This window comes from Chelonoidis abingdonii, chromosome 21 (assembly GCF_003597395.2).
Source record: "Chelonoidis abingdonii isolate Lonesome George chromosome 21, CheloAbing_2.0, whole genome shotgun sequence".
In the NCBI taxonomy this organism is placed as follows: Eukaryota; Metazoa; Chordata; order Testudines; family Testudinidae; genus Chelonoidis; species Chelonoidis abingdonii.
In genome coordinates, this window is record NC_133789.1 from 1938715 (window position 1) to 1965355 (window position 26641).

Consider the following 26641-nt stretch of genomic DNA (forward strand, 5'->3'; position numbering starts at 1 on the left):
AAGCTTCTTTTGAAAGTGACTTGGCGCATTTAATCAGCAAAGGGTCCTTATCTCTGCCTTGCAATGCGGCGATGTTGAAGCAAAATGATACCTCAGCTTAGATCGATTTGTATGCAAAGCAGTTCAATTAAAGGCTGAAACCAGAGCTTTGCAACATGCTCCCCCCAAATCTCACCTTGCTGGAGGTCTCTGGCCCTGGGGAGGCCAGATGATTTCAGGGCCCCGTGTTCTTCTGGCAGCAGACGCTGGTTGGCACCCAAAGATGTAACAGATCCTCCTTCTCCACGTGTAGTCAGTCACCCTGAGTCCATTTCAGGCAGCCGGCTCTGCCCTTTGGCTCCGTTTGGGTCAGTCTGGAATAGACCCCAGTGCCCTGCCCCAGACCACACTATGTGTGTCTGTCCTCTCTGCCTCTCCATGTCACAGAGCTCCATAGGAAATCCCACCCCCCTGCCTCCAGGGACTTGCTTTGGGTTTCAGGTTTATGCCACGGGCTCATCCAGAAGCCCAGAGCTCCATGGGGGTCCCTTGAAATCCACTTGCCTCTGGGCTGAGCCTCAGGCCGCCAGCCCGCAGACAGACTAGCACGTCCCGTCCCAGGAACCTGGCCTGAGTGGGAGGAGTGGAGCGGAAGCTGAGACTGGGCCGTGCTGGGCCGGGTCGAGATCATTAAGGCCAGCACTGGATCCAGCTGAGGGTTCATGGACTCTCCCTGAGCACAGACCCCACCCCCAGGGGCAGAGGGAGCCCGCCTGGGTGGGGACTGGGCTGGGCTCATCTGGAGTGGGTTAGGTATCCGGAGGGACTGGCCGGAGCCTGAGGTTTGGAGAGAGGCTCGGTCTAAGCTGCACCGCCCCAGCAGACAGGTCCTTTTCTCCTGAGCCCCCACTCGAGCAGCTCAGTGGATAAGAGCAAGGCGCTCAGTCTGTTTAGCATATGCAGAGTGAGAGGTGACTTGATCAGTGTGTCAGGAGCTTCCACCAGGTACTGCAGAGCTCCTGAGTCTAGCTGAGACAGGCAGACAGGACCACAGGCTGGGAGCAGGAGCCAGACAAATTCCAGTTAGGAATAAGGCAGCGGTTTGTAAGCGGGCGGGTGACTGACCACTGGAACAAGCTCCACAGGGCAGTGGTGGGTTCCCCGTCTCCAGGGGCCTGCAGACCCAGACTGGCGCCTTTCTGGACGATGCTTTAGCCAGACACAAGTTACTGGGCTCAGCGCAGGGGGACCGGGGTGAAATGTAACATCCTGTGATGTGCAGGAGGCCAAAGCAGCTGATTGCAGTGGTCCCTCCTGGCCTTCAGCTCTATGGATCTATGCAAATGAGGCACAGGGTGACCGGCCTCTTGAAGAGGGAGCAGGGAGCAGGGTCCAGTGCAGATGGACATGCCCATGCCCAGGTGCCTTCCCATAAATCCTGCTGGGCAGCCCGCACTCCGTCCCGGGTGTCCTTGTCAAGGAGCTGGTCCCCCTGCATCAGACCCGTTTTGGTGGGACCCTGGGGCACAGACCTGCAAAGTCCCAGCCTACCCCACCGGCCTCACCGCATGCTCAGTGGAGATTTCTCCCGCAAGCTCTGCTGTCAGCCCTAGTCCTTATGGCTCGCTCGATGGGTGCCAGTCCACGGGCTGTGGCAGAGGGAAGCCTGGTTGGATTCATTCCTTTGAACCCCAAATGCTATGGGGAATGTTCCTCCCTCATCCCATATCCACTGCCACCCTCCCGACAACCTGCCCCTCTCTCCCGACCTGTCCCAGACACTGGGCCGCACGTGACGCTGATCTGACAGGCCAGGGCCAATAGCAGACTCCTACAGAGCCTCAGCCTGTGCCCAGGGGCTGCCGAGACTTCAAGTGGGGAATCCTCGGCCCAGCCACTCATTCCTTTTGGGATCACGATGCCTCCGCTAGGTGAGGAAAGAGGGAGCCAGAGCCCTTGGTATGGCTGTGGAAGTGGGATGTGGCTTGCTCTGTAAACTCCTCCCAACACCTTCCTGGGTCCAGATTTGGGCATCGCACTTTAGGAAACATGCGGATAAGTTGGAGCAACAAAAATGATCCAAGGTTTAGAAAACCTGACCTGGGAAGAAAGGTTAAAAACTGGGCATGTTTGGTCTTGGGGAAAGCAGACTGAAGGGGACCTGATCCCAGACTGCAGACATGCGAAGGGCTGGGGTAAAGAGCACGGGGCTCAGTTGTTCTCCAGGCTGCTGGAGGTCGGACTGGAAGTAGTGGGCGTAATGAGCAGCAAGAGAGATTTCAGTTCGATGTTAGGAAAAACTTTGTAACTCTCAAGGGGTTAAGCTCTGGAAGAGGCCTCTAAGGGAGGCTGCGTATACCCACCCACCTACCCCGGCACAGGAGGTGTTTCAGAACAAGCTGTCAGGTTCACTTGGTCCTGCCCCAGTGCAGGGGGCTGGTCTTGATGCCTTCTCCAGGTGCCTTCCTGCCCCTCATTCCTCTGATCATGCCTGGGAAACAAAAACCGTGTGGGATCGGAAATCAGTGAACTAAAATGGGTGTGTCAGAAATTGGGCCTGATTGGTGGACAAAATACTGAGGGGAGGGTCTGTTCCACTCATCGCTCCCTCTGGGGGATCCTAACAAGGAGACGGGGGAACGGACTGAAAGGAGAGAAGGGGAAGGAGCGAGAATTACCATCCTGGCTGCCTCCCCCATCTCCTGGGACTCCAGGCCACCCTCCTCCAAATCCGGAGAGAGACCCTGACCAGGCCAGAGGAGGGACCCGGATGTGTTTGCTGCCTCCACCTCTGCTGGCTCCAGTTAAATCCGATACCACCTGGGTGGTGAGACTTTGTCTCAGCCACACCCCCATTGTGGCCTTTTCCTTCCCTACTTCAATTCTACTCTTTCCTTCCTCTCCCTTTCCCTTCTGTCTCGGGAGAGTCCAGCTTAGCCGGCCAACACTGCTGCAAACCTGTGACCAGAGAGAAGCAGCTAAATGCAAGGCCTTAAACAGCCTGATGCTGGTACGAGTTTGCCAGGGCTTGGTGTGGCTGATCAGACTGGGCGCTGGGCCTGGGTCTCTGCAGAAGTGAGACTGCACCAAAGAGAGAAGCTGCATTTTGTCTCGTTGCTGTTCGTTTCTCTCCCCTTTCCTGTGTGTTTCGTCTTTGCCACCAAGGAAACAGGATCCGTCTTCAACAGCAGCAGCCAAAAGAGCTCAGCCCAGCTCCGCTGATCTCCTCACTTCCCCCGACAGGGCAGTGGGTGCCATCTGTACCGCCCGAAAGACGCTCTCCAGCTTTCTTCTTCTTCTTTTCTGTATCTTTAATTCAAGGGTACGAGGGTTGTGAATGGTGGGTTCACCCAGGTGCGCAGCGTCCGTGGGCTCTAAATACAAAACTCTGAATCTTGTTCAAAACGGTTCCGTGTTGGACAGTTTCAGGTTCGTGTGACACCTTTGACTCTTTGGGCACCTTTATTCCATCTAAGTTAATACCGCAGGAGGGGACTGGGACGTAGGACTCCTGGGTTCTCCTCCTGACCCCCGATCTGTAGATGGGGGCTCACCTACCTCACAGAGATAAAAGGGCTCTAATTAGAAGTTTGCGAAGCACGTTAGGCCTCTGAGCTACAGAAGAACAAGGGATCCTTGGTCTCAGAACGGCCTTTGCTTTCCTGCATCCTCCTCCTCTCTAGCTGTGCAGGTCTGTCTGTGCCTTCTAATGCTGCTGCAGCATTGCATGTGCTCTGACTTGACCTCTTCCTCTTCCTGCCCCTAGAACCAGGCTGAGGCGCATTACAAAGGCCACAAACATGCCCGGAGACTCAAAGCCATAGAAGCTGTGAAGAACAAACAGAAAACAGCAGTGGCCCCCAGCCGGGACTTCTCGGCCACCCTGGACGTGAGCGGGGATCCCCACAGCACAGGTATGGCCGTAGCCACTCCCTGGCCCCGGAAACGGGGAAAGGAGCTGCACCCCCGGCTCTCAGCCGTCAGCTTGTAGCAAACAGTTGCCCTGAGGGAGCAAGAGGTGGCAGACTCCGTGCCGTCTCCTGCAGTAATAATCCCCTGGGATGAACGGCGGCATGATACTCTTCACATAGCTCGGTCAGGAGCTGCGCTGCTCTCCAGATACCAATGAACATCATGCTGGCATGGGTCAGAAACGACATCTGCCTGGCAGCTGACAGCGCCACGAGCGAGCGGGAGGCCAGCAGGGTTGGGAACAGGCTGCAGGGCTCCTCATTGCTCGGTGACTGGTTTGCCCGGGTCATTAGCTGTTTGGTGACCCGTGTGTGGGGAGCCGGGATGGCAGTCGGTGCCTGGTCCACTGGTTTCTGTGTCCAGGCCTGCCCCTTGGGACTGGTCTGAGGGGCCATCTACGCTGCTGCTGCTGGTGTGACTGTGAGCCCGAGTAGCCCCATGCCCACTAGCCGTGACTCTAGTGTGCTAATGTACCAGGGTAGCCACCCGTGTACCAGCCTGTCCGAGGCTCTGGGTCCGTGTTTGGGTAGCCAGCTCACTCTGCAGCGGCTGCGCTGCTGTTTTCAGTGCACTGGCTGGATCTAGCGTGTGTACATCTGTCCATGCTGGTAGTGACACCTCCAGCTGCAGCGTAGAATCGCCCAAATCCTCCCCACTCGCAGCACTAATTATCAGCCGGCTGGTGGCTGGCGAGATACACCACAATCTCTACTGCAGCAGGTCGGAGTGGGAACTTTATCCTTGCACCCCTCACACTGCCGGGGCCAGCTCCAGTCAGTGTCCCCCACTAGCAGACATGTCCCACAGTTCCCTGTGGAAAAATTGGAAAGAGTCCAGTGGAGGGCAACAAAAATTATTAGTGGGCTGGGACACATGACTTACAAGGAGGGACTGAGGGAACTGGGATTGTTTAGTCTGCAGAAGAGAGGAATGAGGGGGGATTTGATAGCTGCTTTCAACTACCTCAAAGGGGGTTCCAAAGAGGATGGATCTAGACTGTTCTCAGTGGTGGCAGATGACAGAACAAGGAGAAATGGTCTCAAGTTGCAGTGGGGGAGGTTTAGGTTGGATATAAGGAAAAACTATTTCACTAGGAGGGTGGTGAAGCACTGGAACGGGTTCCCTAGGGAGGTGGTGGAATCTCCTTCCTTAGAGGTTTTTAAGGCCCAGCTTGACAAAGCCCTGGCTGGGATGATTTAGTTGGGGATTGGTCCTGCTTTGAGCAGGGGGTTGGACTAGACACCTCCTGAGATCTTAGCCAGAAGGTTGAGAATAAGTGATGCAAATGAGCCGACAAAGGGGAAAAGGCCCAGATCAGCCTTTAAGGACGGGTCTGTCATGATAACTGACAACTCTACTGTTAATTACCTGGCCTTTCTCAGACATCATAAACAGCCTGATTAAGCCCTGAACCAGTGCCAGTTATTTCCGGTGGCCTCCTGTCTGGGCAACCATTGATTGTTAGCTGCTAATCAGGCTAAAGAGAGTCGTGATTAGTAATGCAATAAACTCCAAGTCGTAAATGCCCCCCCTGCAGGGATGGACAGAGCAAGAGGCACTTTCAGTCGCTTTCCTGTCCTTCAATTGGAGCAGTAGAAACAGCCGTGTGCTGCGGCTCCCTGGTGCCTACATGGTAGCAGCCAGCTCAGGATCATGCCCCGTTGTGCTGGGTGCAGTACGGGTGTGAAGGAAGAGACAGCGCGTGCCCCAGATTCTGAGCGGGGAGAAGATGCAGCAGGAGGGGTGGAAGGTGGGAACGGGGAAGGTGACGGGAGCACAAGGCAGCGGTTAACGAGGGCTAATCGTCAGGCACTGGCTTGGACCCCGGTGATGTGGATTCACTTCCTGGCTCCTGTGTGACGCCGGGTGAGTCTCTGGGCTGAGGCCCCGTCTGTAAATGCTGCTGCCTTTGTCGCTACGTCAGTTTAGGCCCCGATTCCACAAAGAATCCCCACTCAGTGAAGCACTTAAATCTCGTTGGCATCAACGCTGTCCTACGTCTGGGGACAAGACTGTGTACTCTTCATGGCAGGGCCTGCCCCACACAGGGGGTCTGAACTGCACTTAACACAGTACAGCTCGGTCTCAGCTGGGGCCTCCCCGTGCCACTGGCAGACAAATGACAAGAGGGAAGGTTCTAGGAGCACACGTTTGCCTCTGCAATTAGCTGTTCCCCAGCTAACCACCAAGAGAGAAACCCTGGCCCCATTGCACTGGCTCAGGGAAGGGACCATCGTTTTGTCCTGTGTCTGTACAGCACCCAGCACAGTGGGGTCCTGCTTCATGAGCAGAGCTTCCGTGCAGATACGAAGTAATGATTGAACTTCATGACGTGTAAATGTTCGTTCCCAGGTCTCCTGTGCAGCCTGGACAGGGCAGCCGCTTGCTGTGTGCAGTGTTGGAGCTTTATCGGTCCCAGGACAGCGGCGAGACGAGCTGGGGGAGGTCAGAACTTCTGTTGGGAGGCAGAGACATAGGGAGCTGCAGAAGAGCTCTGTGTAAACGCAAAAGCTTCTCTCTCATCAACAGAAGTTGGTCCAAGAAAAGCTCTGACCTCCCTCACCTTGTCTCTCTAATAGTCACTTGGCAGGCAGGCAGGCGGCCTTTCTTCACGGCAGCTTTCACCTGCACCCAGGAGAAATTAATTGTGATCTCCACAAGGTACCAATTTCACTCATTTGCAGAGAAGCTGGCGAGGCCCCATCGTACCTTTCTGTTGCAGCACAAAGCAAAGGGAAGGACCCCCTCCCTCCCTTCGTCCCCTTTGATCTGATTCCAAGGGGCCTTTTTGAACCAGAGATAGCTGCTGCTGCTGCTTGAACTCAGCATGCCAGATAACAGCTAAGTTGTCCCACTAGGGCTCTTCCTTCTGTGTTGGAGGGAAGAGGCCGAGAGAACAAGTGTTTCTCCCTGGAGCCACGGAGGGATTGGAGCTAATTGCGGCTTTTATGCTGCGGCCGGTTCTGCTGAGCTGCAGATACAAAGCGCTAATGGGAAAGGCCCCTGGGTAAATCAGGATCCGTGAGGCAGGACTGGAGCACACGGCTACGACATCGCGGTGGGGCGGGGGCATTTCAAGGCCTCCTTGCTCTGTGGAAGCCAGGAATGCTATTCAAGAAAGGAGAACTTTCCCTTCTGCCTCTTTTGCCAGTTCAAGCCAACGGCCTCCTGGGACTGAAGGAGCCGGACGCTGAGTGTAGCAGTCTCATGCTGACGCCCACCTCGGAGGAGTCCTCGGCTGAGCTGTCCGGCAGCGTCCCAGCCCTGGTCTCCCCGCCTGTTTCGGAGCTGTCAGAGGGCCCTTCGGATGCTGCCAGCGTGGCCTCTTTGCCAGCGCTGGGAGCTGAGACGTCAGCCACTGAATCGGGCGGCAGCATTGGTTCCGCCCCTGACAGAGACAAGGAAGGGAAGAAAAGCAAGCAGCACCTCTACTGCCCCACCTGCAAAGTGACGGTGAACTCGGCATCCCAGCTGGAGGCTCATAACACGGGTAAGGGACTCAGCCGCTGGCCATGCCTTGGCCTGGCCTCCCATGTACCCCGTGCGAGTGAGCAGCACTGGGGAGGAAGAGCCCTGTGGCCTTACTTTCCCATAGTTGGGGGGCAGCAGGGTCGATAGAATTAAGCACAGGGCTCCTGGGTTCTATTCCCAGCTGCATGAGGAAGTACAGTCCAGTGGTTAGACCAGGGGAGACTGGGAATCAGAACTCCTGGGTTTAATGATTAGAACAAGGGGGGTTGGAGCCAGGACTCCTGGGTTCTGTGCCTGCTCTGGGAGAGGAATGTGGTCTGGTGATTGGACCGGGGGGTTCTGAGAACCAGCACTCCTAGATTCTGCACTTGATTCTGCCACCGACAGGCAGTGTGACCTCAAGCAAGTCATTTACCTCTGTGACTCAACTGTAAACTTTACAAATAGAGCCCTGCAAACCTTGCAGGGGAATTGTGAGGGGCAATTAATGTTGCCTTAATTAGAAGGGGTAAATTAAGGTGCTTTTCAGCTAGTGGTGTTGGTATATCTAGCTCATGCCTGCAGGGGTGGATTTTAGCAAGGTCGAACTCTCTCCTGTTGTTCATGTCACTTAATTAAAGACATTTTCAGATACGTTTAATCAAGTGATTGGAGGGTACTTGATACTCCAGAGTCATTTTCCTTTATACTAATTTTCCGAAGTGACTTGGGCTCCGAAGTGTCTAAGCCACTTTCGAAAATAGAACTTTGGCTCCTAAGTCTAGGAAGGGCTTTTGAAAATCCCTCCCGATTTCTTCCCCCCCCCTCCCCCCAAACCAGACATTTGCTCCCATTTTTGTTGTTGCAAATTATGTACATCAGAGTAAATGACTATTGGGGAGGGTTATACGTTCTGGGGGGCCGGGACAAGCCTTTTGTTCGGTGCGTGTCCCACCCCCAGTGCAGTGCAGTGCTGGTCCATGCCTGGGCTCCGGGGGTTGCAGTGGTACAAATAGTAATCAGACATTGCCTGTGGAAGAGGCATGACTCCAACATCAGCAAAAGCTCCTTGTGCTTCAATTTCGGACCAATTATCACCCACCTGGGGCACAGGTCGGGGGCTGTGAGCAGTAATTAGTTAACGCCTGTAAAGCAATTTGAATGTGAAAAATAAGCCGTTATAATTTTCCTTTCTTCTCTAGCATGCAGGAGGCTGAGAGCTGTGGATAGACTCACACAGCGTTACGCACACAGCTTTCCAGTTGGCATATGAAAAATTAGCCTCTTTCTGAATGCAGAAGAGTGGCAACAGACCTAGCTGTGCTATCAGTTCGGGGTCTGCCATCAGTGACCCTGTCGAAGCTCTAGAATTACTTGGGGGTGAAAAATAAAGCGGAATAAGATCAGATTTATTTGGGTAGCGAGTGAGTTTTGGTTTGGTCCTTCAAAGCCTCACTCACCCGCAGCAATGGTGACACCTGGTGGCTTTTGAAAGCTCTGCAGCTCCATGCACCTCTGAAATTTTTCTTCATGTGATGCTTAGAAACAACCACCCTGCAAAGGAAATAGAAAAAACAAAGAACTGCACTCGGGGTTAAAAGAGAGGGGCCCCCAAATTCAGTGAAAGCTGGAAATTAAATTGCCCAACGAACCCCCTGAAACTCGGCCGGGCTGTTCCCGAGACAGACTGTGCTCTTGCAGCGCTCAGGAGCACGAAGGTCAGCTAAGGACAGTGGCTCACGCTTAGCTGCAGACATGTCCTTTTGCTTTTGTCAGCTCGGGATACAAATGTAGGAGCTGAATGGAGGAAAAAGAACCAACAAAGAAACAAAATGTTCAGTGCTTTTTTTTACTGCTGCAGCACAGAAGCTGGGCACAGAGTCAGTGGAGTCTTGGGTTCATAGTTGAAAGCTTAACCATAAGAAAGGGTGGGGAGTTGCTTTGCTGTCTATTTCATTTCAGTTGTTTCGGGGGGGTCTGTTGTACACCCACCAGAATGGTTTTCTGAAAGGGTTTGCACTCTCTGAGGTTTCCCCCACTCCAGATGACTGAACATGGTCTGTACAGGGGTTTGGGAAGGGGAAACCAGAAGCTGGTTCCCAGCTCTGCGTGGGGTGTGCAGAGTGGTTAGAGAAAGCAGGACTCCTGGGCGCTATCCCCGATTCTGCCACTGACCTACTCTGTGACCTGGGCATTGCTGATCCACTAGGTACTGACAGCCACTTCCGTGTACCTGCCTAGACCACAGTTAGTGCTACACACTCAGTGATGTGCCCAGTAAATGCCTGACAAGCCAGAGCTCTTTGCGGAGGGATGTTCTCTGGCAACAAGCTGGACTGAGCGGAACATTTAAAGCCTCCGAGACTTTGGCACCATGTAGGGAAGGTCTTGAGAGCAAACCAGCGAGCCCTTCAGTCAAGTCAGTTTTCGCAGCTTTAGCAATAAATAAAACCCGGTCAAGGGTTTCTGTGCTGCCTCTCTGGAACTACAGAAACGTAGGAGAAGGAGAAAAAGCTGCTGGATGAGACGTGGAATGTGCAGGATCTGCTGAGAAGTTATTCTGGAAGAGAAATCACTGCCTGCAGAGAGGCAGGTGGCCTAGTGGTGAGGGTATTGGATAGGATTGTTCCCGGCTCTGACCTTGGACAAGGCCTGCTCTGTGCCTCAGTTTCCCCACCCATAAAATGGGGTAATGTTACTGCCCTTTTCGATAAAGCACTTTGAGCTCTGGGGGGGAAGGGCTCGGTGTCAGTGTTGATGCTCCTGAGCATGGACTGCCTCCGGACCAAGCATGTCCAGACAGCACAGCCCGTTCTGGGGCCGGACTGTGCTTTCTGCATGCGCAGGCCTCGTCTCCTTAAAGCCAGGTCCCACTTGCTCAGTAGGTGGCAGCTGTACCAGGTCAGCCAAAAGGGCCGTTTTCTCACAGAGCTGAGAAGAGACAGGGGTTGCCTGCCCCAAGCCGTGCTGCAGCTGGGAGTGACGGACGCACGCTGGGCCGAGCCAGTCGGAACCGATGGAGCTAGCCTGAGTTGGGAATCACTCTGTGTAGAGCTTACGTTCCTCTGGGAGCATGGCTGAGCTTGGCTCACCGCCCCCATGGGCTCTGATTTTATAGTTCCGCCAGCTCCTGGCAAATCTCCTGCTGTTTTATGTAAAACCTGCAGCGTGCAGTGTCTGAAGGCCAGTCCAGCCCTTCTCCAAGGCAAGTCGCTTCCTCCCAGCCCACATGCAGTGTGAGGGAGAGCTCAGACCGCAGGCTGGCGGATGTCATGCAGAGGACACTCAGCAGAGACCCAGTCTCTTTGGGGCCCAGAATCATCCCCTTCGAAGCCAGCCCCGTTTTCTCGTATTACACATGCCCAAGATCAAAGCAGGCTCAGCGCTTCTGTCCGGAACCTGAGCTGCAAGAGGATGCGAGGGCTTTGGTTAATGGCTCAGAGCTTGGGCCCAGGCAGCAATGCTGAGTTAGCCAGCGCTGTGACTGCCTGACAGCCTGGGGGAGTGAGAGATCCCCGAAATGACCTCTGCTCAGAGTGACTCTGACACCACATGCTGGGCCCAGGGGGCAGAGAGATGCCCTTGTGCAGGGAGGAGAGCCCAAGAGACAATTTCCTCTGGCTCCTAGATCATCATTAGCGCCAGATCTTCCAGGAATTCCAGTTCAGACTCTTATGCTGTCCGGGGTTATAAACCGGCCCACGAGGTTTTACTCCGAGCTTAGCCGTGGAATGTCACGGGGAAGGTTCAGAGCTAGGTGCGATTCTGGGCTTTGGCTGCTGTTTTACTAGTTTGCTCTGAAGCTGTCCTCGTGGGCGATGTCTAATGGGTGGATTTCTCGTTAAGGGGAAAACGTCCGAGCTCTGGGAACAGGGATCGTTTGTGCTTTCCCTGGCGGCCACAAGCTAAGTGGCAGGAGACACTGGGCTCAGAGTCAGGAAACCTGACTCCTGTCCTGGCTCAGACACCGACCCATTGTGTGACCTTGCACAAGCCCCTTCCCTGCTCTGTGCCTCGGTTTCCCCTCCCAGCCCATGCCTGTCATGATTATTTAGACTATAAACTCTTCAAGCCAAGGGCCGTGTCTCACTAAGTGTATTGGGGCCCCAGTGGCGTCCGGGGCCGGTACCTGCTGCTAGAACGCAAGTCGTATTGACAGACACTGCCAGCTGCCTGCCAGGAAGTGACTAGAAACAGGAAACTGAATCTGAACAATAAGCAGAACAGAAATAATAGCTTCCAAACAGGTGGAAACCCCCTGCAATTGGTGAAATTAACCATAGGAGATGGCGCTAATGTAACGCCAGAGCGTGAGTCCTACTGGAATGCCCCGGGAGGCCGTTCTGGGGGAGCCAGAACAGTGGAGTACAGCACATCTGGTAGTTGTAACACCCTGGCAAAGAGTCTGCCGTCACCCTCTAGAATTGGGTCCATAGAAGAGAACACCTTGCCACTCCTGCCGGCGAGGGGAGCGCGTCCTTTAGCTCAGGTAGTGCGTCTGTGCTCCCCAGTCCGTAAAGGGTGGGGAGAGTCGTGACATGAGTAACACCACAAACGGCAATATTTCCAAATGCGTCTTGTGCCTCCTTCAGAGCAACGGACGCTCACCCCAGAGCTTGCGTTTTTCAGCAGTGTCTTAACCCGAATGCAGGCCACGTGGTCCCTTTGCTGAGGGTCTGTCGTTTTCCCTCTGCTGTCCAGGGGCGAAGCACAAGTCTATGCTGGAGGGTCAGACCACCCCGATGCGGCGGGGCCGAGGCAAGGTCATCCCCAGGGTGGGGCACAAGTCCAAAAGAATTGGCAACAAGGGCAGCATCAACATCCAGAACAAGGCGTTCCATTGCCAAGTGTGTGAGATCTACGTCAACTCAGAGACCCAGCTCAAACAGGTGATGCCTCCAGCTCTCCCACTGTGCGGGGGGTGCCTTTCTCCTCGGCGGGCAGGGGCACGGGGCAGTCTCAGCACCCAAGCACCTCAGGTTTTCATATATGGCAAGGGGTGGGGAGGATCCTGCCCCACAGCCCCCCAAAGCATCCTTGGGGGTCGCTTTGCAGGATGATCTATGCAATCCCAGATCCCCAGAAAACCCCTGCTGCAGATGGCACCTTGCAAAGCGCAGCTCTGTGGTGCAGTGGGGGGGTTACAAATCCCTTTGCCTGGGCCCAATTCCTTCTCCCCTCCAGGGGAAGAGAACAATAATTGAGGTTTTCGTGAGGTTTGCAGAGCCAGCTGACCTGGCGTGTAGGGGCGGGATGGCTGGGGATTAGCAGCTGGATAGATGCCTGGATCAGACAATGGACTGAAATGGATGCCTGGCACAGCTCCAGATAAGTCAGTTTATGTCTATTCAGTAGCACCTTGTTTGGTGAAAAGCTGCAGGGTGAGTAAAGCAGGGCCCAAGGTATTGAGAAAAGTCATCCTGGGAGCAGGGTTCTTCTGCGTAACAGGAACGCCCCATGCTAAGAGCCTCTTTGCCTCTAGTGCCTGGACCATGCACAGAGCTTTCCAGTAGTTGCATGTATATTTGCTACTGGCTGCAAGCTAAGGGGCTTGGTTGTGTAGTTCAATGAGTAGGGACTGATGCTCTTCGCTCCAGAGGTCTTGAGTTCGGTTTCTGCTGGTGAGCAAACAAGGATCATCGTTGTATATGCATGCAAATCCTAGAGACTGAAGCAAAGGCTGGATTTCGTAATTACTGAGAGTGAGCTGAATTCCCAGGCAGAGAGCATGGCTTTGCAGGGTCACTTCGCATGCAGTGGGTTTGTTTACTGTCAACGTGTTATACCTGCGTGTGACTCTGCGTTTTCCATCTGCAGCATGTGGGCAGCAGGAGACACAGAGACAGGCTTGCTGGGAAGCCACCCAAGCCAAAATACAGCCCATACAACAAGCTCCAGAAGAATGCTGTCCTCGCAGTGAGTATTCTAAAGGTATCTGTCTCCCAGAAGCCCTCCGGCCACGGTGCCTGTCTGAAATGCTGCTCATGCTGTTTGTCAGCTCATGGGATTTTATTGTGAGGGCCACAATATGTGGTGGTTTCTGTTTCCAAAGCCCCAGCTCCAGGAGTCCTGCGATTATGTCAGAATCTCAGCTTTCATTGAACAAAACAGTGAGTTTCTAACCCTCATGACTGTGAAGAGAAGCTTGGAAGGGAGACCCTTACACTCTCTGACACCGCAAAGGAAAAGAGAAGAATTCAGTGGTTTTTATTTTTAAAAGAGGATGATTTTTACCTGAATTCCATGGTTTCCAGGGGGGCTGACTCATGATTTTTAAAGCTTGGGGTTGGCAATGTTTTTGTTCAGCTCATGCCAACTTCCAGGGTTCATGCGTAGAGACGCAAGTCTGCTCTGCAGCGCAGCAGCAGCTAGTCCTGTCCCAACAACAAAGCGATAACAATCGGCAATGCTGGGCCTCGTTTTCTGCTCCCTGTCCCAGGAGGGGAAATGGAGCTGACCTGATCCTGAGGCTCTTCAGGGGAGGGTTTCAGTTCAGGGCTCCCCATGATCATTTCCCGCTGTGGGACTTGAACAGAGGCTGTCTTGGGATTTCTGCATGGGGCTTCTGGTGGCTGGGAATGTGCTGGCGTTTGCTCCATGGAAAGGTTGGATGGGTCTGAGCCTGGTGTGGATGCTTTGATGGTTATTTCTCAGGTAGATTCAGCCCCAGGGTCTCTGGGCTCATTGGCGCTGTGCTCTGATGCTGTATACAGAAAAGGGTTCCACTAACACGGCCAAGACTTACTAAGATTTTTGTACAGAGCCATTCTCGGGCCCTCTCCTTCCCCCCCACCCCAAGCTGATTAGCTGCTTTAAGACCAGTCCTGGCCTGTCTGCCCTGGGAGCTGCCACCAGATCAGTGCTTGAAAAATGGCTTTAAAAGGGTTGCTTTGGTGGGCAGATGGGGCCTGAGTGAGGAGAGGAGCCATTCCAAGTGCACGCCGACTCCTGGCTGGAAACAGAGACTGGGACACTTGAACTCTGGCGCACCAAGTGTCACTGAGGTCCTTGAAGAATTCTCAGCATCTTCCTAGGGTGCCAAGCGTGCTACGTAGTTTCTTTGTCTCCCGGATCAGCAGTATCCTGTCTGTGCAGGGAGATGGGATGAAAATGCTTTCAGAGGTATCCTGCGGCCAGATGTTGAGTCCTTCCAAGGACAAACCTGATACTGGCAGCTCCTTGACCCGATGGATTCCCAGCTCAGTGTTAAAGGAAATAGCTACCTAGACTGATAGGGCTTTAAGGCCAGAGGGAACAGTTTGGCTTGTGTAATAGTCTGACCTCCTGTATAGCTCAGGCCGAGCCCCACCCAAGGATCCTTGCCATGAACTGCAAAGGGAAGCTAGAGTAGATCTGTGAGAAAGGCCTCTGGCTAGCAACTGTCAACCTCCCTGCACGTGTGCAAGCGCGTGGCTGTCTGTACTGTGTAGGAAACGTAGGATGGAGGCTCAAGTTGAGTCCCCAGTGTCACCACTGTGGATGGATTCTGGGTTGGGGTAAGTGGTCTGCATTCATCTGGCCCAAAGACACAAGTCCAGGATCCATTGAAAGTCAGAAGATTCAAAACTGAGACCTGGTAATATGCCTCCCTCCGACATACAATGAATGACTGGCCTGTGGAACTCATGTCCACATGATCTCATTGAGGTCAGGAGCCTATATTGGATTCCTCTGAAGCTGCAGGTTCTGGACTAGAAGGGTCCTTGGTCTGATCCCCTGAGGCAGTTCCTATGAAATAGAAACTGGGTGACTCTATTGATCCCAGTCTCTGCACCCACACGCCAGTTACCAGACTAACCCTGAGTCCAGGGCTGGCTGCTCCACTCCCCCGCAGAGCCGGCAGTGCCAGGATCTCTCCCCTCCTGCAGCCACATGGTTCATGTGCTTTGTCTCTCTCTCTCTCTCTCTCTCCCCCTACAGTCCAAGCTGGCTTTGCAGAAGCACCTCACCAAAACCTTGGCTACCCGCTTCCTCCCAAGCCCCCTCACCACGGCAGCCATGTGTGCCATGCCTGGCCCACTCACCCTCAGACCAGCCACCGCCACTGCCCTCTTCCAGGCCCCGCTCCTTGGACCAGCGCTCTTCCGAACCCCGCCCGGCCACGTCTGCGCCACGCCTGGCCCCATCGTCTTCGCCCCCTACTAGAGCTTGCGCCCTCCAAGGCTCCATCTCTCCCGGACGCGGCGAAGAGCCGGCCAGCTGTGCGGCAAGGACAGGGCTCTGTTCCCGTTGAAGGCAAACGATATGTTGTAACAATTGACCGAGGTTCTTTCCCTCCCAGCCGGTTCCCACTGGGCTTGGAGATTCCCCAGCTGACTGCTCTGCCCGGCCTGGCTGTACCCCCCATTACCCACCCCCAGTGCCCCAGTTGGTTCTGCCGCTCACTCACACAGTAGCTCTCCAAAAACACAGCTCCATGTCTGCTTTGATTGGATTCAGTTAAAGGGACAGTGCTGGGATCTCCCAGGCCCACTGATGCCCGTGGCCAGCGGGTCCTCCTTTTTGGCTAGTGAGTTTTTCATTCATCCCCTTCCCAGTGATTAATTTAAACCAAACCAGGGAAGGGGCCTGGCTGACTCTCTGGAAAGGGAGGGCCTTTTTCTCAGGCTTTCTGGTTCAGAGCCAGCCCAGGTTCGTGACGACCCCCAGATCGTAGGTCCAGCTGGAAGGAGTGCGTGGTGGATCTCAGGCCAGTTTCCAGTGGGAAAAACCTCCTCAGCACAAAATCCAGCCCCCAGTTTCCCACCTGTAGCAGGGAGGATTCAGCCTAAGCCCTGCATGGGACGTGAGGCCTGTGGGCAGAGAGCAGCGTGATGGATGATTGCTCTGCCTACTGCCTGACCCACCCTGGGTCTGAGGCTGCAGGGAGCGTGTTACTCTCCAGCTCCTTTAGCCTGGACCATGTCAGCAGCAGGAAATCCAGAGGAGACACCGGCAAACAGGGGCAGCGTCTTGCCATAGAACAAACAGCGAACCCCAAGGCTCCTTGCTAGCAGAGACCTCTTTCCTGCTCACTTCAGAAAGCACATTATCGTGCAGTGGAGGACCAGGCAGACTGGATCGGAGTGTTGTCTAGAGCTGTGGTTTTCAACCTTTCCTCATTTGTGGGCCCCTTTGAAAATCGGATCTAGTCTGAAGATGCCCAGGGGTCCGTGGACCACAGGTTGAAAACCAGGGGTCTGGTGGTTAGACAACAGGACTCCTGGTTTCTCCTCCCAGACCTGGGACAGGGCGTGAGCCTGTGGCTGGAGAAGAGGACGTAGGAAGTCAGGACACCTGGGTTCCATTCCCAGTTCAACTAAGGCCTGGAGTTGATGGGCTAGAGAACAGCCCTTCTCCTTGCCATTTGTTCCCAACTCTGCCATTCAGTCCCTTGCGCCACGGTGCTTCACCTCTTAGTGCCTCAGTTTCCCCCCATTAAGCAGGGGATAGCTCTGACCCTACCTCGCAGGGAGGCTGAGTGAAGGGTCACAAAGCACTTTGTCCTTGCGTAACGCCTTTTCTTGGAGAGCTGCAAAGCTTTCCTCCTGTTAACAGGCCAGCAGACAAAATCCAGTCACCCAGTCCCATTGAAACTTGGCACTTCCAAGGAAACTGGGAGGATTCCGTTAGTTCAGCCTGACAGCCCAGAATAAAAGAGCAGGTTCGTTTAACAAGCACGTGGCATTGTCTCTCCTATGCTCTGAGTGCAGCTTGCAGACTCCAGGGCCTGCGCTAGGCGTTATGGGGCAATGGTTTTGTTTTTCACTGTGTTAAAAGACCATGCAATGACCTGGTCTGAACAGTTACCGAGGCGCTACGGACCCCCCCCCCCCCCCCGCGCGCACTGTAAATAGAAATATGCAGGAAGGTTGCGACCCACATGGACCTTGTGCTGGAGTGACAACCCGTCCCAGTCTATGCAAATCCGAATGGAGTAGCCCCGTCGGTGTGGTAACCTGGCTGCGTCCTGCGGTGGTGCCTGTTCTGTCTGCACAGCGAGGAATGTTGTTCCGAGCAGAAACTGAACCACGCACCTCGGTGCATTGTGCACACGCTTCCGAGAGCCCCCTGGAGCTCTCTGCTGCTCCCCATGGCACAGGCTCTGAGCCCCCGGCGGAGGCTGCCCTCCAATCTGGGCAGCTAGCAAGCCCCATGCACAAGCCCACCTGGCAGATGTCGTAACTTGAACACACAAGGTGTTTGGGTGGCAGCAGGAGGATCCTGCCGCCCCAACCACTGGAGGCTGAGCATGGTTTCCAAATGCCGTGGGGCTGAGAATGTCACTTCCCCAGAGCTCAGGGGCTGTCCCTGGGTGCTGTGGGCAATACGGGTCTGTGCATGACATGTCCCCAACGGGCTGGGTACAGCTCTCAGCTGAAGCTGGAGCATTGTGCTGTTAGTGCTGGAGGGCCCCAGGGCAAGGCCTGATGGTGCTGTCCCACACCCCCTCCCCCTTTGCGTGGTCACCAGTGGGGTTTGGGCTGGGGCCGGCGCTGAGCTGGCAGTAGTAGTGGGTTGTTATCCCCTACAGCACAGCCCCCTCTAGGGGGCTGGCCTAAAGCTCGGACAGCACGTTACAGGAGCGCTGCGGGGGCTCTCAGGATAGATTGGGAGTGCGTGGAGCTGGTGCAGGATAGACTGGCCTGCCTGGGGGTAAACCAAAGAATCCAGCCTGGGCCTGAGCACTGGGGAATCCAGCCCCTGGGCTGGGGCAGGGGGAGGGGCAGGGGCAGGGGCAGCACTTTGAGGCCAGTTTTCCCAGGCACCTGAAGGTGAAACCTTGGGGGTTCTTTTTGGCCCAAGATTTGGGTTGAAATGTGTCCTACGGAGCTTTGCAATAACCCCAGTGCCAACCAGCTGCAGGGGACCAGCTCCACCCCTTACGGCCTCAGGGTGGGCAAATCCTCTGCCTGGAATGAAGTGGGGGGGATAGGCCTCCCACGCCCCAGGTCACAGGAGCTTCTTGCAGAAGTCCCATCGGGGGGGGCAGGGGCTGGTAGTGGGAGCTGCCACTGCTCAAACCGTCCCCTCACAAAGCTTTAGATGGGGTGAGGGAGGGATCCGGACCCCTCTGTGCAATGCGTCATCCCCTAATGCCAGCAGCCCCTAGGCAGCCTGGGGCTTACCCCAGCACCAGCTCCAGCTGTCCCGCCCCACAGCAGCCTCTCCTCCATCTGCCTCCCTCTCCCCCCCCCACCGCTCCAGCTCGTTCCCCCCCGCAGGGGCTTGTGCCGTGGTAGTTTTAGGAATTCAGGAAGCCCAAAGCTTTAGCCATGGGTCCCCCCCTCCCCCAAGAGACTCCGGTCGCACTGCAGGTGGAGCTGGGTCACAAAGCCCCCCAGAACCAGAGTCAAACCTACGCTCAGCCCAGCGGTGAGGTCACGACAGACTAGAACACTTGACACTTGAAAGCCATTCCTTCCCGTCACGACCAGCCGGCCCCTGCCTGCGCCAGGGCACCCTGCTGTCTCCTTTGCCGCAGCCCCCCCGTGCTAGCCAAAGCAGTTACCGCCTCTGACTTCGCATACGCTGTGCTAGGCTGTAGCGCTGCCATGTGCCCCCCCGTAAATCCCCTCGGCGTGATGTGAACAAGGGTTGATTTTGACAACTAAAAAGCAAACAAAATAATCAGCCTCTAGGGACTTGGCCAGTAACCCCCACCCCCACCCCCGTACTGTTCAGTGTATATTTTTTGATGTAATATAACTGTTGGGGGCGGGGGAGGAAAATATTTTGATAATCGAATCTCATTGCTTTCTTGTGTTACTCAGTAAATAAAAGGAACCTGTATAAATGGCCCTGCACTTTCGCGCCACCTTTCTTCGGGCCCGCGAGGCGGGAGCCCCAGGAAGCAGAGGTGGAAATAGGAATTGCTAAAGGATCGTTCCCCCTGTAGCCAGTGGCTGGGGAAAACCGGCCACAGGGTGGGCTGGCTCAGGACGGCTCACGCTTTTACTGTAGTTTTCCATGGAAGGCCAGACCAGTAACAAAATGTGATCGGTAATGGGGTGCAGGAGCTACTCAGCCGCAGGCAGCCGGAGCTGCCCCCAGCCAGCCGTGTTCCTGGGAAGCACACCCACTCCGAGAGCAGCTGAGTTTATTGACAGCGATTGCTGACCAGGAGGAAGCGGCTCTATATGCCTCTGACATGAGATTACATACATGCAATAATTAAAAACCCCCACCAGCCTCACTTCCCAGCACCAGAACATGCCCTGCTGCCAGGTGGGCTAATCCAGGGGACCCCAGTGAGTCCCGTCCCGTCCCGTCCCAAATTCTTGGCCAAGGAGAAGCTCCGGGACCATCTAAAACTAACCCCTTGGTTCTTGGCCAACTGACCATTTTAATGGCCTGCTGAGGCCACCTCTGTAGCCCTCCCCCTCTCCTGCCAGTTCTGCCCAAAGAGCTGCAGGTTGGAAACCTGTCTCAGGGGGCCAGCTGCTCCTTAGCAATTAGCTGAGCTGCACCTGCCTAACAAGCGATGCAAATGGCTGCCCCCACCCAGGCTTCTGCAGTGAGCTCCTAGTGCTGGGGGACTTCAGCTCAGACCATAGGGGACTCAGAGGCAGGGGCACGACCCCAACACCATGGCTTGGCCTGGCCTTCAGCCGGGGATCACAGCATGGGAAGAGGCAGCAGATCAGGGCTGCGCTGCAGGCATCTCTGACATGCCTGGACACTGATGAGGCTCTAAGGAGCTTAATGAACCTAAACCCAAGTTCTGCTCAGCCTGGCCTCACCCGAGTGCCCCGATTCTGCAGCTGCAGAGGGGCCAGGTGCATTTCCCGGCTGCTCAGGCAGTTAAAGAGCTGGGGGTAGGGGACAGTGAAGGTTCTGCAGGGACTCAGGGCAGTTCCTTGCTCCCCATGATCTTCAGGGAGGCAGCTACGCAGCCCCCAGGGAGGCGAGTGCAGCATGCATGGGGCTAAGAGCCATCTGGAAGCAGAGCCCAGCAATCCTGGAGCCCCCATCCACCTTCCCAGCTGCAGAGAGCGGGCGGTTTGCAGGTGCCTGGTGGTGAGCGGAGAGGCCAGGAGGATGAATGCCATCACCCCTCGCCTGTCACTCCAGCTCCACTGTGCTCCAGGGTCTAGTTCAGGAGTCGAACAGCTCCACAGCTGGGGAGCTCAGAGCCCCCTTCCAGCTGGGCACCTGCTCCAGCGCCAGCCTGGAGGGAGGAGCTTCGGGGGACAGGCCGGGGCATTCTGCGGCATGGAGGGAGGAAGGAGCTAGGGACTGCCATACGCTCCCCTCCAGGTTCAGGGCAAGGGTTACAAGGAGCCAAATGGTGGTTGGAGCCCCCTGCCAAGGCAAGGAGTGTGTTTGCCGAGAGCTTTGTCTAGCCTGTGCTTTGGGAGCAGAGACCAGGCCGGCAGCTGCCTGTTCGCAGGGCTCCCGGGGCTCAGTCTGGGCAAATCCCGAGTTCAGACCAGCTGCCCAAGGCCGCTCTCCCTCTCCAGGCAACGGGAACAGGCCAGGCATCTTCACTGCCCCTAGTGACCACTGGGTCCTCACCACGCTGCCTCATGTGGCCAGGGGCCAAGCCCCACCCCCCACTCCAGGAGCTCAGGCCCTCCCATCAGCAGGCTTCGCGCCAAAGCCTCAGAGCTCAGGAGAGGGTGGACGCGCCATGGGGGCGAGGTGGCAGGGGGAGGGGAGGCCAGGCCTTCAGCTGTCTAAGGAGCCGCTGCCCTTGTTCTTGCGGCTCAGTGGGAAGGTGGACTTGCTCTGCGGCTGCGTCATCTTGCTGGCCAGATAGGTGAAAGGCTCGATCAGCGTCCGACGGTCGGCCACGGACACCTCCCACAGCTTCACCTTCTCGCTCTTGGCCCAGTGCTGGGCCGCGTCATGGTCCACGCGCCGCTGCTCCTGCAGGTCGCACTTGTTGCCCAGAACCACAATGGTGACCTGTATGAACACATGCAAACGGAGCACACTCAGGGCCAGCTGCCTGGCACTGCAGCCTGCAGGGACAAGGCTCCTGCCATTTCACCTCCAGCACTGGTCTTTCCAGCGAACGTCTCTGTCCCTTTGGCGCCTTCCGGCCAGATTCCCTGCTGTGCTCCCGGCCCAGCCTTCACCCCCACCCACGCGGCCAGCTGAGCCACAGAGCTGATGGGCTCCAGAGGGTCCTGCCCAGCCCCCTGTGGCCGGAGCTTGGGCAGAGGCTACATGGCTCTTTCCAAGGGGGAGATAAGGGGCCCTGGGATTTCCCAAACTGGATCACATCACTGATCCCTCCCATGTGTCCCCCCTCCGCTGCCTGCCCCACCAGACGGCCAACGTCCCCTCCCTCCTGCTCAAGTCAGCCTGGCCAGTCGTGCAAGGCTGCAGGTGGCAAGGAGCAGTCCCTCCCTGAGCCCACTGGGTGCCCTGGGGTCTGACTGGCTTTCTAACCCCGTTTGCAGAGTGACAAACATCAGGCTCTGAGCACAAGCGCTGGCCAAGCACTTGCAAACTCAGCCCCTTGCTGGCTGATTTAAAAACCCCGGGGCAGGGGAAGGGCGGGGCAAGGAGAGGAGAAAAGGCAGAGAGACCTTGAATGTGGTGCTGGACTGACAGCGCTGGAGACCAACGGCCTCTGCCGAGAGGGGGAAATCCAAGGAGCAGAATGCACCACCTCCCCTCAGGCTGCCACCGCACATGCACACAGCTGGCTCCACCCCTCCCTGGAATCCCGCCCCCCCGCTCAGTTCCTATGGCCTGTTTGCTGGCAGCCCCTGTGCTGAGTATCCGAGAGAGGGCAGCCGGGGGGGGGGGGGTCCCCCGACTCACTGCTGCAGGACACAGACAAGCCACCAGAAGGAAGCGTGCTCCCGGCTGGGCCGGACTGGGGAGCTGTAGGGGAGGAGGCTCCGTCCCCCATTCCCAGCCCGCCCTGCGCTCTGGCGATGCCTCACCTCCTTCTTATCCTTGCACTTGTCAATTTCCTTCTTGAGCAGCTCCACCCTCTTGAAGGACTCCCTGCTGCCGGTGCTGTAGACCAGCACGTAGCCGTCAGTGCAGGAGAAGCAGTGCTTGGGGAGCTCCAGGCCCTCCCGCAGGCCCCGGGTGTCGTAGAATCGCACCTGCTCCCGCACCCCGCGGTCCGTCTCAATCGAGCCCACATAGATGTCCTCCTGGGTTTCTATCATCTCGGAACCTGCGGGGAAGCAGGTGGGCGTGGGGTAACGTGGGGAGCCGGGCTGCAGTCTGCCGTGACGGAGGAGGCCTGCGTTCTATTGCGGGCTCTGCCACTGACCTGCTGAGTGACTGTGGGCAACTCCCACTGCTTCCCTGTGCCTCAGTTTCCCCTCCCAGACTTTGTCTGGTCTGTTCAGACTGGGAGCTCTTTGGGGCAGAGCCTGGCACAAGGGTGCCCTGAGCTTGCCTGGGGCCCCTAGGTGCTGCCACATAATAGCAGCTCCTTGCCCAGGCCTGTCTCCTACTCTGCTCCCTGTTCATTCAGGTCTCCCACATCCGTGTTTAGAGCGGCACTGCTGAGGCAAACTGCCTGTGGGAGGGAGCTGCTGGAGGCAGCTTTCCCAGGGTTTTTTTCTGTTTACTCTCCCAACCTGGGACACTGGCAGACAAACCTGCCTGTCACTGCACAACCCTGTCTGCCTCCGTCACATGCTTACACGACTCTATTTGAATTGCAGAGGGCTGGGCAGTTCCATTAGAGTTTGTTCTGGAATGCTGGGAGGTTGGTGCTAATTTATTATTGTAGGGTCTCTTGTCAACTGTTGGGCTAGGCGCTGATTTGTTATGGTCAGGGTGCTGGTCATTGCGAAAAGCCACAGCAGAGCCGTTTGGCATTAAGCCTGTGGGGGTTGCAGGATGCCCCTTGCTGGTCACTCACCCTATCCCCATACTTACCAACCACATGGTTCCCATAGAGGAGCTGCTCCAAGATGGCTGTTTTTCCAACTGAGGCTTGGCCGCAAACCACCACCTTGCAGCTCTTCCCCATCTGGGGTCTTTTTCCTGGGGACAGAAGAGCGGGACGTTGGGGCTGGAGGAATTCATCTTCTCAAAGTCGAGTCAACTGGGCAATGCCACGTGGGCTGGAGCTTGACAAAGTTTCCTGGGCCGTGCCCGGTCTCCCCGGTGCTCAGCGCTCTGCACTGCCACAGGAGAGAGAACCCTGGAAACCTAGGCTGGAAGGGACCGCCAGAAACCATCTCAGCCACCCCACTGCAGGGAGCCTGGTCTCTTACTCCTTGGGCCAGTGGGGGCTGGGGCACATGGCCCTGAAGTGACACTAAGGGGCCCCCTTCACAGATGGTGGCTGGGACACAAGCCCCATCGCTAGGTACGTGGGTCACTGCCCAGCGCTGATGCTGGGGCAAACCTCAGGGTAAGTTACATTAGGCTGGAAGGAATAACGAGGGGTCCAAACCGCAGGTTTCATCCCCAATCTCTCAGGAACCACAGCTTTGCATCCTAGCACGGTTAGTCCTTGAAGGTCCCCTCATCCCTTCCAGGAGACATTTGGTCAAGACCTCAAAAGCTGAGCTCCCATCTGCAGGAACATTTCACAATTCCTTGGGACATTTCTGGTAAGAGGCAGGACTTTCCTGGGGCCCCTGGCCCAAACTCCCCGCTCCCCCCACAGTTGTACTGCGGGATTGCCACCCTCCTCCCCAGAGGAAGCTGCATTTCAGGGTGAATTGCGTGGTATGTGTGGCCGGGGGGGCGGAAAAAAGGTTTCACAACCAGACAAGGGCGTTGGGAGAAATTCAAGCCCAAACCCTGCGTTGGCAGGAGGCAGAAGGAACGACGTTGGTGCAGGTCTGCCACTGGACTAAGGCTCAGGAGACTGCAGTTCCGTTCCCAGCTCTGCCACAGACTCCCTGGGTGACCCTGGGTGAGTCTCTTCACCTCTCTACCAGATGCTCCCCCATGGACCAAAGGGGGGGCCATTCTCCCCTTCCTCCATCACACACTACCAGGCCGGGGCCAGGAAAGCAGCTAGAACAAGGCACTCAGTGATCCACCGGGTCCCCTCCCTCTGCCCAGGTGTGATCTGTGCTGCAGCCCCCGGCGGTGTATCCTGCCGAGCCCCCATGTCCTACACCAGCGCAGGCTCCTGCGGGAACGAACCCACCACCCCGAATCCTACCCAGGCTGAAGAGCAGATGTGAAAGTGGGCGACAGGCCCCACCGGATTTCGGCTGCCCGGGCCCTGATCCCCACTGCAGCCTTGGCAGGACATGAGCCCAGCTGGCTGCCCTGCACTCACAGAGGCAGCTGGCTCTTGGCTGGAGCCTGCAAGCATCTGTGCATGTGGGTCAGTGTCTCCCCCCCCAGCTGGCACAGCAGATCTCTGATGGGGGGGGGTCTCCACCTACCTTCTCAGACCAGCTGTCTGGCTGCTTCCCCCTCTTCCTACAGCTTCAGGCTTAGCTGGCTCACATGACACCAAGGAAGGGGAACCCAGAGACAGCAAGACAGGGCACCTGAGCGGCGAGCCAGCCCGACAGCGGCAGGACAGCACCATCTAGAGTTGCAGAGGACAGGTTGTGTCGCACTTTCCCGTCTACAATGGAAAACAAACCAGAGCTGCGTTACCTAATAATCTAAGCCCAGACGCACACCCAAAGGTTCAGCCGTGACCATGTTCTTAGTAACTTCATGGGGCGGGGGCTTGCGAACTCTTTCATTAGCACTGAAGATAACTGCCGGGCAGAGCTGCAGCAAAGAGATCTTTATTGAGCTTGCGTAGTGGCCAGCATTGACAGGATGAGAGGTCTGTGCTTGGCTGGCAGCCTCCTGACCCCCGGCTTGCAGGCCTGGTGCCCCACTGAAGCGAGTCTTTCCTGAAACCCTCCCCCTTCCTCCCCATCATACTTCGCCAGCCATGGTGCAAATATGACAAGAACAACGGAAACCAGGGCCACTTCAGGCAACTAGTGGTCACTAGGGCCACATTGTCCATTTAAGGAGAAACTTTTTAAAAAAAACAGCAACTTTCATGTCTGAAAATATGGAGGGAAAGTTCCCCCCGCTCTGCCCCCTGTTCCACCAGCCTGATCTTCTTTTCTTTGAGATTCCAGATGGTTTTGAAGAAAGCTAAGCTTTCTGGCTGCAAATATCCTGAAATCTAGAGTGACTGTCTAGCCCCCACCCAGCCTGAAGAATATTTGAGAAGACATCGCAATTGCTAAAGGCTCACATCAGGGCATTGTTGCGAGAGAAAACAAGAGATGGGTTTTAAAAGGCATCATTACGACTAATTTTTTTTTTAATTATACATCAAGCACCTGGAGAAGCGCCATGGCAGCTCTCAAAGCGAGCAAAGACATGCCTAAATGCAATCCAGCACCATCCTGCATGGAGAACTGCATGGGCTGATCCCTGCTCCTGCGTGGAGCCCCACTGGAGCCAATGGGGCTGTGTGAGCATGCAGGGGTCCACCTGCACAGTTCCCTTTTGCAGCAGGACCTAAGTCGGCAACACTATGGATGAGGGCAGACAAGGAAGGACAAGGGTCACAAAAGAACGATCACGTTGATATGCAAGAAAGACTGATCCTGCAATGAGCTCTGTGTCGGCAGGCCCTGCTGAGCATCTGTATTGATTGCAAGCTCAGGGCCTAAGGCAGTGGTTCTCCACCTATTACCACTGTGGCCTGCATCCACACAATAGATATACTACCTGTCGGCCTTGGACGCCATCACAAGGGCTGCAGTTGTGTGCTGACTGGGCCACAAGCAGACTGCGGGTTGAGAACCACTGGCCTAAGGCATGGGCAGAGCTTGATGTTTAGGAACCTAATTATTTATAATTGATTGTTATCTGTGGATGTGGTTACAGGACGGTGTGGTGCCAGAGGGCGGTGGTTTAGCCGGAGGATGCCTTAACATGGGAGTTTGCTATTTACGCCATGATCATTGCCCTTTGTTATCAGCCGTGTTACAGCAGCACCTAGGAGCGTCCTTCGGGGATCAGGGACACACTGTGTAAGGCGCTGAACAGACACCAAGAGCTCATCATGCTGCATCGCCGGGTGCCCCTCATGTCCAGTGTCACTCTGCACCCGGCATCCTCTCCATGTTGGGCCAGTCTCAGGTAAGTCACTGTCATGGCCCCCTTGCTGCCTCTGAGGCAGGGCTCCCCCAGCACCTCCCCCCGGCTGGCCAGGGCCTAGGATCCCCCCTGGCTAGCCAGGCCCCCCCCATCCTGCTTCCTCCAGGCTGGCCAGGCCCCCCCGATTCCCATCTGCCCCCCAGGCTGGCCAGGCCCCCCCCATCCTGCTTCCTCCAGGCTGGCCAGG

At 56.1% G+C, this 26641-nt stretch overlaps 2 protein-coding genes across 4 annotated transcripts in view; one reads left to right on the forward strand and one right to left on the reverse strand.

Moving 5' to 3' along the window:
- Window positions 1-17203, forward strand: part of ZNF385C (zinc finger protein 385C) — a 147779-nt gene extending 130576 nt beyond the window's left edge. The window contains exons 5-9 of one of the 2 annotated variants that reach the window (XM_032789010.2): window positions 3746-3893; window positions 7103-7441; window positions 12103-12290; window positions 13219-13332; window positions 15322-17203. In XM_032789010.2, the coding sequence (XP_032644901.1) occupies window positions 3746-3893; window positions 7103-7441; window positions 12103-12290; window positions 13219-13332; window positions 15322-15546 (1014 nt within the window). In that variant the 3' untranslated portion in view covers window positions 15547-17203. The remainder of the gene's footprint in view (window positions 1-3745; window positions 3894-7102; window positions 7442-12102; window positions 12291-13218; window positions 13333-15321) is intronic. The other variant, XM_032789011.2, reaches the window with a different exon arrangement.
- Window positions 17204-19463: 2260 nt separating this feature from the next.
- NKIRAS2 (NFKB inhibitor interacting Ras like 2) lies at window positions 19464-23371 on the reverse strand. 2 transcript variants are annotated; one of them, XM_075059772.1, is made up of 4 exons: window positions 23242-23371; window positions 22284-22525; window positions 21229-21291; window positions 19464-21109 (listed from the first exon to the last, which is right to left on the reverse strand). In XM_075059772.1, the coding sequence occupies exons 1-4, from the start codon at window positions 23333-23335 to the stop codon at window positions 20993-20995; spliced, it is 516 nt and encodes a 171-aa protein (XP_074915873.1). In that variant the 5' UTR covers window positions 23336-23371; the 3' UTR covers window positions 19464-20992. The 2 variants fall into 2 exon arrangements, with proteins under 2 accessions (XP_074915873.1, XP_032644899.1); XM_032789008.2 differs by having other exon boundaries at window positions 19464-21291.
- Between the last annotated feature and the right edge of the window lie 3270 nt (window positions 23372-26641).